The sequence below is a fragment of the Corylus avellana genome, chromosome ca4, assembly GCF_901000735.1.
Source record: "Corylus avellana chromosome ca4, CavTom2PMs-1.0".
In the NCBI taxonomy this organism is placed as follows: Eukaryota; Viridiplantae; Streptophyta; class Magnoliopsida; order Fagales; family Betulaceae; genus Corylus; species Corylus avellana.
In genome coordinates this window covers 29104304-29116107 of record NC_081544.1, presented here as the reverse complement: position 1 = coordinate 29116107, position 11804 = coordinate 29104304, and the positions used below count along the sequence as shown (strand labels likewise).

At 38.1% G+C, this 11804-nt stretch overlaps 2 protein-coding genes across 2 annotated transcripts; both read left to right on the top strand.

The window, feature by feature from the left end:
* The first annotated feature begins 1358 nt into the window (after positions 1–1358).
* Positions 1359–3179, top strand: LOC132178761 (UDP-glycosyltransferase 75C1-like). Its single transcript, XM_059591294.1, has one exon. The coding sequence runs from the start codon at positions 1563–1565 to the stop codon at positions 2913–2915; it is 1353 nt and encodes a 450-aa protein (XP_059447277.1). The 5' UTR covers positions 1359–1562; the 3' UTR covers positions 2916–3179.
* A 4751-nt stretch (positions 3180–7930) lies between these two features.
* On the top strand, positions 7931–11804 carry LOC132178560 (receptor-like kinase TMK4). Its single transcript, XM_059591002.1, has 2 exons — positions 7931–10331; positions 11083–11804. Exons 1-2 carry the CDS (start codon positions 8075–8077, stop codon positions 11595–11597), a joined length of 2772 nt encoding a protein of 923 aa, XP_059446985.1. The 5' UTR covers positions 7931–8074; the 3' UTR covers positions 11598–11804.

Sequence of the window (11804 nt, the reverse complement as noted above, 5' to 3'; positions counted from 1 at the left end):
TTAACCAACTAAATTGTAAAGTGATGTACTTTGAAACGAGTTTTAGTATTAGGTAGTCATGCAAGATGAAGACAAACAAATGTAAATTAACTCATTTTCGTTTTTTTTTTTTTTGGTACATCATTTTTTTTTTATAATATAATATGTGCATATAAATTATAATATTAACAATTATAATGATACATAACAGTAAACATGGGTTATTTAAATTAACTCTTTCGTTATATATATATACTCAATTTTATAGTTTTATTTATAAAAGATTCAATGTATACTTGTTCAATAATTTGTAGATTAAATTAAATTTCTAATATAATATATGTATGATGTTAGAATTATAGTGTTAACAATTACAGTGATTCATAACAATTAGAAGGGTGTAAATATAATTTTCTAAAAATAAATAAGAAGTTTCTTGTCCTTTACTTTGTATCACTTTAGGCACAGCCTACTTAAGAAATGCCTGGTCTTATATAAAAATTATATCACTTCTAATTTATTGCAAAGCGGCTGCCATGTTTGACTAGGCAAGAGTTTAAACTAATTACAGACTCTTGTCTTCTTTGTATCTTCATTTTAAAATTACCATTATGGGACTTGGTTAGCTAAAAACATCTCTCTTTTGAAAAGTAATAAATCTATTTCTCCACTAAGCTCAAATAAACAAGTAGGTACTATCAACATATGTCCCCAAGAGGTAGCTTAATCGATTAGGATCACGCCTAATAAAGCAAAAGTCACTAGTTCGAATTATCTCCATTTTCTTGTGTGGACATATCAAAAAAAAAAAAAAGGAACGATCAACATATATTATACTAAACCATAAGAAAAGAGAGATTAAATTAACAACCTACCCTTGCATACGTGTCAGAAAGTTTTTCTCAAATTGAGATATGATCATTAAAATCATTTTACGCCGAAACAAACAGTGTCTAATACAATTTTAATTTCGTATTTAAGTTGGATTAATAATAAGACCACAAGGGAAGAACGAAGGAGTTGGCATTTGAGCTTAGTTGGACTCAGTGCAAGCCTGTTTGGAACTGTGTTTGAGAAATAGAGTTTTTAAGTAAAAAAAAAATCTTTTTGGCAAAAGCTGTGATTGTCTGTTCTCTTAAAGAAGTATAATGATTTGAAAGTAAAAAATTAGTCTTTGGATCAATATGAACTTATAATAAGAAAAATTTAATAGTTAATTGTTACTGTCACATTATTATAATTGTATAACAATTATATAAGAGTTTACTAAATACCATATAGCGCGTTCATATAGTGTCGTGATTCAGATATGTTATATCTCACAAAATACTCATAATTGATAAGTTTATCTCATATCATTTGTCATAATCTAAGTTACTTGTCACGGTGTAACATTTGACTAATGTGTGCCTAACATTTCAAAAAATCTTAGAAATTCATGCAATCAATTATAGAAAAGATTCCTATCATTTTTAAAGTCAAAAAGAAAATAGAAATTAGTGCCTCGTTTATCCACTAATAAAGCCACTGCCAATTGTATGATCAGCAACTGAACACTAACCAAAGAAGAGACAGAAACCGCCATGAACAGCCGCCACTTCCTTCTCATATCCCGTGCTGCCCAAGGCCATATCAACCCAACCCTCGAACTAGCCAAGCGCCTCATACGCGCTGGTGCACGTGTCACCTTCGCCACCACCGTCCGCGGCCTCGGACAAATAAAAGCCTTCCCTTCCCTCGACGGCTTATCCTATGCGTCTTTCTCCGACGGCTTCGATGACGGAATCAAGCCCACCGACGACCCCAACCACATCATGTCCGAGTTCAAGCGGGTCGGGTCACAAACACTCACCAACCTGATTCTACGCCTCTCAGACGAGCAGCATCGGGTCAACTTCTTAATCTACACCCTCCTCCTCCCATGGGCCGCCGACGTGGCGCGTGACATCGGCATACCTTCCGCTTTTCTGTGCATCCAATCCACCGCAGCGTTTGCCATCTACCATCATTACTTCAATGGCCGAAACGGTATGCATCAGATCTATAATTCTAACCCTCCAAATTCTGTACAATTACAGGGTTTGCCACCCTTTGCATCCACCGACCTTCCTTCGTTTCTCTTACCAACCAGTCCGCACGCTTCAGTCACCCCCACCTTTCAAGAACACATCCGGACCCTGGAAAAAGATGCGAACCCATGCGTGCTTCTGAACACCTTTGATGCTCTGGAAGAAGAAGCAATCAAAACCGTCGATAATATGAATCTGACAACAATCGGACCGTTGATTCCCGATTCGTCGTTTGGATGTGACTTGTTTGAGCGCTCTAAGGACTATCTTCAATGGCTGAGCTCAAAGCCAACTCACTCTGTCATTTACGTGTCTTTTGGGAGCATGGTTGTGATGCAAAGGAAGCAAATGGATGAGATTTTGCACGGGCTAGTTGAGAGCGGCCGTCCATTCTTGTGGGTTATCCGATCTACAGAGAATGGAAGAGAAGAAGCAGAGGATCTGATAAAGAACAAGTCGGAGGAGGAAGAAGAACAGGGGTTAATAGTGCCATGGTGCTCGCAGGTGGAGGTGCTCTGTCACAATTCAGTGGGGTGTTGCGTGACGCATTGCGGGTGGAACTCGACATTGGAGTGCATGGCGGCCGGAGTGCCGGTGGTGGCATGTCCGCATTTTTCGGACCAGACAACAAATGCGAAGCTGGTGGAGGAGGTGTGGGGGACTGGAATTAAAGCGAGAGTGAATGAAGAGGGGATCGTGGAGAGGGAAGAGATGAAGAAGTGCGTGGAGATGATAATGGGAGGTGGAGGGAAAGGGGAAGAGATAAGGAGGAATGTCGAGAGATGGAAAAGTTTGGCTGTGCAGGCTGGGAAGGACGGTGGTTCTTCACAGGAGCATCTCAAGCTTTTCTTGGAAAAGTTAAGCTAGAATAATGGACGCCATTCTGATGCGTAAATTAGGCTGTGAGATCTCAAGCACTTTATTGTATGTTTTTTTTTTTTTAAGAATATAATGGATGAGTAGGTACAAAATTGGATGTCCCGAGACGTACTTCAATCGTCTGAAAACCACGTCTCAGGAAGCGATGGTCACTAGTTCGAATCTCCCTCCCTCTCTTGTGTGGACATGTCAAAAGGTACAAAATCAGATCAAATGACCAATTCTTTAAAAGGAGCGGCAAAATTGTTCAAAAAAAAAAAAAGTAAAATGACAATTTTACTTTTATTGTTAAAGGAACGGGTTTCTCTCCATTTAAATTATCTAATTCATTTGAACCGAAGGGAATCTGGATAGCCCAATATTGATGTTCCTCGACTAATATATATATATATATAATTTTATTTTTCAGATATCTTGGTAGCTGGATAGGTTTAAAGGGTTTTTTCTTTTTTTCTTTTTTTGTTAGCACTCTCGATTAAAGGCCATTATCAGCTTTGTTACATCCTTTTCTTTTGAGGTCTCCTTTCAAAGCAGTGAGATGCTAGAAGTCGGTCTAAATTGGGTTTCTCAATTACTTTGCTTGTATTTGATTATGCAATTTTTTTTTTTTTTTTGGTTTTTGTTGTTGATTTGCTAGTATTTCACTCATAGGGAACCAATAATCTAATGCTTGTTTCTAATACGTTCGCAAATTAGACAATCAAAACAAGTTGCCCATAAGTAAATCAAGGCTCATTTGATTGTTTTATAGGCCGGGCTTGGTTTAATTGAGCCGGCCTAATGATTAAATCAAGCCTCAATATGCAATTTCTAGCCTGGCCCACTTAAATTTTGAGACCTAAGCCTAAGACCAGATTAAAACATCAAGCCCAGGCCTGTCGCATGCTGGCCCTAGATGGCTAGATGCTAATATCTCTCAGGGTGGAAAAGCTTTCAATAGTTGTCCTTCCAAATTTAGTAGAAACTTAGAGAGAGGCTTTTGACATTTTTTCCAATTATAGTTTTCCTCAAAAACCCTTTTATAACAATCAAAAGGCAAATAGACATTAGTAAGGGAGCTCCAACTTGATCAATGGGCAAACCAAAGAGAGGCTTCGTCTAAGGATCAATGGATAGATGGATTGAGACTAACATGATATCAGAGCAGATGTTTTGAGTTTGAACCCCAATTCTTCAATTTTTCCTCCATTTACTATAAAATATTTCACATGTCGTTTAATCCACATAGTTGAGGAGAGTATTAAAATATTGATTAAATGATTCAATTTGTCATTCTTATCCGTTCAAACTTTTTAAACAACTAATGATTTAATAGTGGTTTTAGGGAAGAGGTTGGGTGATGAAATCAAGGATAGTTAGGTCCATCCATAGTTTCCTTGTTATAGTGTTAGTTTCTCTTAGTGTCTCTGGTTGATTTTACTTGGACCCTAAAATTGTCTGATCCTGTAGGGAGTTTTCGACTGGCTAGGCTAATAAGCTTGTCTATATAAGACTTGTTCAAAATCTTTCCATTTGTAACCTAAATGATATTTTCAACCATTCATCCTTGTCTTTCTCTTAGGAAGGAGTGAAACGACAGGTAAGTGTGAATGTGGTTTCCATGTCGTTTATGAAAAGTAATGGCGGAATGGACATACAATTACTTCAGCATCCAAAGTTATCATGAGGTTAGGGCCGGCATACATCCCTCCAACCATCATGGCATCATCGATGTCTTCAAAGGTTCATTTATGCATGTGAAAGTTATAATGTATCCTACAAGATCCATTGATTAACATTTCATATAATCTCAATTATCCCTTAAGACAATAGTCTTACTCACATTATATATGTCTTTAATCTATCTATAGTCGTATAATCATATGCTCCTAGGTTGGGATTTTATTTGACGATTGCACAGCAGATCAAAAGTTGTTTGGTCCTTTGATTAATTCTCGAATTCAAAGACGAAATCTTGGCCGTTGGATTTAAGTGTTTCAATGTCAATTATAATATTAATATATGTTAGACTTATTAGTCACATATTAACTAATTAACTATATAATTTCCTATATAATCATACCCTATAATTATAATAATAACAATTATAACATATAAAAATATATGATATGTTGAGTATAGTTAATAGTATAGTTAGTACTACCTATGTTAACGGAAAAAATAATATTCTAACTTATAAGGCATTAACTTAGTATATTTTATTACCTTAACTTAGTATTAACATTCTACTAGCATACTAAGTACTACTACATTAGTATGTTAGTTAATAGTATAGTTAATATACACTAACATGTTATATCACTATTCACTAACATATTAACCTATAGTTAGTAAATTAAAAAAAAAAAAAAAAAAAAAAACTATAGTTAGTATAGATATAGATAATATACACTAATACATACATTAACATATTAACATTTAGTATACTAAGAGCATGTTTGGGATTATGTTTGAGAAATAGAGTTTTTAAATAATAATAATAAAAAAAACGTTTTTTTTGGCAAAAACTTTAATTTTAAGCTTTTGTCAAAAGCGCTTTCAATTTTTTTTTACCAAATGAGTACTTGTTTTTTTTTCTTCGAACATACTTTTTGAGTGTTAAACACATTTTTAAACTCCTTAAACGTACACCCAAACAGACTCTAACTAGTATTAGAATGCTATACACTCTTGAAATAAAAGCATGCAATGCATTATATAACTTTCCTCAACGTAATGGCTAAGTAATGCCTTTTAACTACCCAAAAAAAAAAAGGTAATGCCTTTTTACTTTAATAAAAAGTAACCATTGATATTCTCTTAAAAAGTTCACGCAATTCTTAGTCTCTACAATTCTCTTGAAAGTTGATCAACAACTAAATTAAAAAAACTCTCAATGGTATTATCTACAACCACCAGCTGTACTAGTTGCATTTCACTTTTCACCTTTCAAGTATCCCTCAGAAACAGTGAGAAGCTAGTGATTTGTCTAGATTGGATTTTTTTTCGTTGATTTGATTGTATTTGGTTACGTTGTTCTTGTTGTTGTAAACTTCGTTGGTTGTAGTTTTGGTTCCTTCCGTTGTAGTTATAAAATAAAAGCTATGTTTGGTAAATGAAAAACAAAGAAAAGAAAAAAACAGAAAGAAAGAGAAAAGTGTTAATTCGTAAAAGCACAAACAACGGTCCACCCACAGGGCCCAGGGAAACTTCCCAAAACCAACGGAAGCCCCGGAAAGGTCTTTCCAGAGAGCGGGTGCCAGAGTGTGGCGTGCAGCGTGCCCAAAGGACCAAGACGGGTCAGCGCCGGATCCACGCGACATCGGCTAAGCTCTAGCTGGCATTAGCTGGCCCCCACCGCCAATTTAAATCCTCATTCTCTGGGCTGTGTGGGCCTCCCCTAGATAGGACCATATGACCTGACTCACATCGAGCAAGCATCTTTATTTTCCTTCTTTATTAATAATTAGTTATATCTATTTCCTTTTATGGGAACTAGCTAGGGTTTTAGCTTCATTGAATTTTATCCAAACAAACACAACAACTTCATTAAATTGTTTAAGACTTCGTATACAAGGCTTTCTATTTCGAATGTATTATGCTTTAGACAATAAATATGTTCTTCAATTCGCTATTTGGCAGCGTGTTAAAGAAGCTTTCGGTCTTTTTCTTCTGGTGTTCCACCTGATCAAAATATCAAGGGGCTTAACATTGAGTTTGCTTATACTAAAGGAGACACATTAGAGTCCTCCTTATATCATTACTCATTACCGTCTATGCAAAAAAAAAAAAAAAAACCTAAGAACCGTAACTAGAATTAAACTTATCTATTGCATGATCGAACCATGGACATACTAATTACTTTTCTGTAAGATATTTTTTACCGTGAGGCGTACCCTCAAGCAAACCGATTTCAATATGCTATAAGAGCATTCCCATCAAGCCCTTTAAAATTTCTCTACATTTAACTTTGAGAATTTTTTTAAAAATATTTTTTTAAAAAAAAATTATCTATTTTAACTAAATATTATTATTTTTATTAATAAATGTAATTGTTATGGAACTCACTCACTTTGCTTCCATGTGAGATATTTATCAAAATGCCACCCCAACAATCAAAATAATATTAAAAAATAAATAGTTTTTGCTATTGGTGTCTTTATATTTAGTGAAGAGTTAAAGCAAATGTTAAATTTAACTTTGAATAAAGATTTGGATAAATGATTTTTGTATGGATTTTGTGTAAAATTTAGAGAAATGTCAAATATAAAGAGCGTGATAGGAATGCTCTAATGTTCAGGTAGAGTCCACTTTTGAGACTTCCATTAACTTTTTATTTAAATAACTTCAATTAAGGCATGATGTAAATTGGATATTTTACATCTTTCAATAGGAAGTAGACGTTTCAACTTGAAAATATCAAAAAATAATATAACCATTCACACCAAATAATTTTTATTCTCTTGACAAAATACCCCACAGACAAAATATCTATTAATAAAACTATCGAAGCCAAAGTCTTAGTTAGTTTTAGAGACTCTAATGTTGAAGGCTCAGAGATGGGTGGAGATTTGGTGGTGGGTGGTAGGTGTTGGATTAGAACGAATTAAAAAGTTCACATGATTGATTTGAATTAAAAAATACATTATTTTCATATATTTGATATTTTTACTTGAGATGTGTCAAATTTATATTGAAATATAAAGGGATCTCTTTATTTTATTTTTTTTCCCTAAATACTCAAATTTTCATTGAAGGAATATTAAATAATAAATATATATAATTACCTTATTGATATATTTTGTTTACTACGTTATTCTTCCTATAAATGCACTCATTATGATATAAAATATAACCATATTGAATATTTCCTACAATGAACTTATGAAATTATGAACACAAGAAGCCTATAATTAATAAAAATATATATATATTTTATTTCTTTTGATTCTCTCTTCTCTCATAACAATATTTTGTTAATATTTTTATTTTACCTCTCAACACCAACAAACGAACAATTTAAGCCCCGACTCTTGTAGCCGCAGCAGAAACCCCCTCTCCCCAGCCCAACACCCTTCGCAAAACACGCGCAGAGACAACCCACAGACTCTCGCCGCCTGAGGAAAGATCCGCCCCCTCCCTCCGCCTCTCGCTCTCTCTATCTGGAAATGGGTCACTCGAGGACCCTTCTTTGTCTCTCTGCCTTCATTCTCCTCGCTCTTTCATCCTTCACCGCCGCCGATGACGCCGCCGTCATGTCCGAGCTCCTCGCCGCTCTCACCCCGGCCCCGAGCGGCTGGTCCGCCAGCACGGGCCCCTGTAGCTGGAAAAACGTGAACTGCGACGGCGGTCGTGTCACCTCCATCAACTTGGCTTCCCAGAGTCTGTCGGGGACTCTTCCCTCTAATCTCGGCTCTCTCACCCAGCTCACCTCTCTCTCTCTCCAAGGGAACTCCTTCTCTGGCCCCCTACCCTCCCTCGCCAACCTCTCCTCTCTCCAGAAACTCTACCTTGACAACAACAATTTCACCTCCATCCCCAGCGGCTTCTTCCAAGGACTCACCAGCTTGCAGACCTTGAGCTTGAGTCAGAACATTGATCTTGCACCCTGGACTATCCCCAACGAGTTGACTCAGGCCACTAGCCTCGTCACGCTCTACGCCAGCAGTTCGAATGTGGTTGGGTCCTTACCGGATATCTTCGACAGCTTCCCGAGTCTGACGGATCTCCGGCTTTCATACAACAATCTCACTGGCCCTTTGCCTAAATCTTTTGGAGGATCTGGGATTCAGAACCTCTGGCTCAACAACCAGCTAAATGGCTTGTCGGGTACCATCGACGTGTTGTCTTCGATGACCCAGTTGTACCAGGTGTGGCTCCACAAGAACCAGTTCACGGGTCCGATCCCAGATTTGTCGAAATGCACAAGCTTGTTCGATCTTCAGCTCCGCGACAACCAGTTCACTGGCCTCGTCCCAGACTCATTAATGTCACTTCCCAGCTTGAAGAACATTTCTTTGGCTAACAATGAGCTCCAAGGTCCTTACCCTGCGTTCCCGTCCACTGTGACCACGGCCAATGACGGTACCAATAGCTACTGCAAGACCACCTCGGGGCCTTGTGATTCACAGGTGACGGTATTGCTCGAGGTCGCAGCGGCGTTGGGGTACCCGATCAAGCTAGCCAGTTCCTGGCAAGGTAACGACGTCTGCGTTAGTTGGAGTTATATTACATGCGATTCGCAGAAGAAGGTTACCAACGTGAATTTCGCGAAACTGGGTTTTGTGGGGACGATCTCACCAGCCATTGCGAATCTGACATCGTTGAGGGTTTTGAATCTAAATGATAATCACTTGACCGGTTCCATACCTGATAACTTGGCCTCCTTGCCGGACCTGCAGATTTTTGACGTTTCGAACAATAACCTTACTGGGTCGATACCGAAATTCACATCAACGGTGAAGTTCAGTTCGACCGGCAATCCGCTGCTTGGGACGACTACTCCGAGCCCTGGAAATGGAGGAGGTACATCCCCGGGTTCGAATGGCACAACGCCTGGGAGTTCGGCCGGAACAGGGTCGGGTGGTTCTTCCGTCTCTACCGGTATGATTGCTGGTATAGTTATTGCTGTGGTGATTTTCGTTGTGGTTGTGATATTTGTTTCGATTAAATGCTATGTTGGTAGGCGGCATAGGAAGTTTGGAAGGGTGGAGAACCCTGAAAATGGAAAGGAAGTTGTTAAGAATGGCATAATCGGTGGTGTGAATGGGTATGGAGGAGTGCCAAGTGAGTTGCAAAGCCAGAGCAGTGGTGATCCTAGTGATCTTCCTGTTTTCGAGGGTGGAAATGTCGCAATTTCAATCCAAGTTCTTAGACAAGTCACTAACAATTTTAGTGAAGATAACATTTTAGGCAGGGGGGGATTTGGAGTTGTGTACAAAGGAGAATTGCATGATGGGACTAAGATTGCTGTGAAGAGGATGGAATCTGTGGCAATGGGTAGCAAAGGAATGAATGAATTTCAGGCTGAGATTGCAGTCCTTACTAAAGTTAGGCATAGGCATCTGGTTGCGCTTTTAGGATCCTGTGTCAATGGCAATGAGAGGCTTTTGGTGTTCGAGTATATGCCTCAGGGGACGTTAACACAGCATTTGTTCGATTGGCAAGAGAATGGCCACTCTCCTCTTACTTGGAAGCAGAGGGTTACAATAGCATTGGATGTGGGACGAGGAGTGGAGTATCTCCACAGCCTAGCTCAACAAAGTTTCATTCATAGAGATTTAAAACCCTCCAACATACTTCTTGGGGATGATATGAGGGCCAAGGTCGCAGATTTTGGTTTGGTTAAAAATGCGCCCGATGGGAAGTACTCTGTGGAGACACGTTTGGCTGGGACATTTGGCTATCTCGCACCCGAGTATGCAGGTAAGACATGTCTGAGATTTCTATTATCTTGTTTTAATTGAATCAATCAGGGTGTTGCCAAACTTTCATATTTACTTGCAAAATATCTGTTCACATCCTGCTCAACTCGTAGAATTTGTAATCATTTTGTTCCCATATGCTTTACCCCTTTTATTTGGGAAAGAAAAAATTATTGAAACATCCTGCATTCTGCCTGACAAGATCCTAAAATCCGAAAAGAGGAAGGGAACACAAATAGTATTAGTATGAGAATGATTGGAAATGTTAACCGTTAATAAAAAGCATTGTATTTTGGAGTTGTAGTTTACATAACCTTAATTATTAATAGAAAATACTACTAGGATTATGAGAACTTGATTATTTGCATTTTGTTCCCCAATAACCAGTTTTGCATTATCACATGGTCGACTCAGAACTATTCTCTAACCAATTACCCTGTTAATTCTTTTGGGGCTAGGTGTTATACATTTGCATACTCGCACGCATTTCCTGTTTTATGGGGGGGGTGACATGTTTTCTAATTTGCTTGTGTCATATGGATTTTTCTCTGCACGAAATTTTTTTCTTTTCAAGCATTACCCTCAATTTTTGTTTCTGGAATATTAGAATGAGCACGTCTCTGGTTGTTTGTTAACTGATTTCCACTGTGAATAATCCTTGTCTGGTTTGATTAACTTGCTTGGAATATGTACTTTTAATTGTTATTGCACTCTTTGAAGTCAGCTTGATCATTTTCTTTCTTTGTGAACAGCTACTGGTAGAGTGACAACAAAAGTGGATGTGTATGCTTATGGAGTGGTTTTGATGGAGCTGATTACTGGTAGAAAAGCCCTGGATGATAGTGTGCCAGATGAGAGGTCTCATCTGGTCACATGGTTCCGTCGGGTTCTAATAAACAAGGATAACATACCCAAGGCCATTGATCAAACTCTTGACCCCGACGAAGAGACAATGGAGAGCATATACAAAGTAGCTGAGCTTGCAGGACATTGCACTGCTCGCGAGCCATACCAAAGACCAGATATGGGGCATGCAGTCAACATCTTAAGCCCTCTTGTAGAGCAGTGGAAACCATCTTCTCAAGAAGCAGAAGAGACCAATGGCATTGACTTACACATGAGCCTTCCTCAAGCTCTTCAAAGATGGCAAGCCAATGAAGGTACTTCCACAGTGTTCAATGATATGTCCTACTCCCAAAGTCAATCAAGCATCCCCTCAAAACCTTCAGGGTTTGCAGACTCGTTTGATTCAATGGATTGCCGATGAGTAGAGGGGAAAAAAAAAAAAAAAAACCTTAAAACTGGGGAGCAAGAGGGAAAGAAAAAAGGGCAGGATCCTAAGCTGCTTGTTCTTTTTTTGTCTGTTATTTCTGTTGTTTGTTGTTTTCTCCATCTTTTGCTGTACTAAACCAGCAGATGTACAAGCTTGCTGTTGTTCTGTTGATTCTTTAAAGCTAACCAATTTATTTGCGAT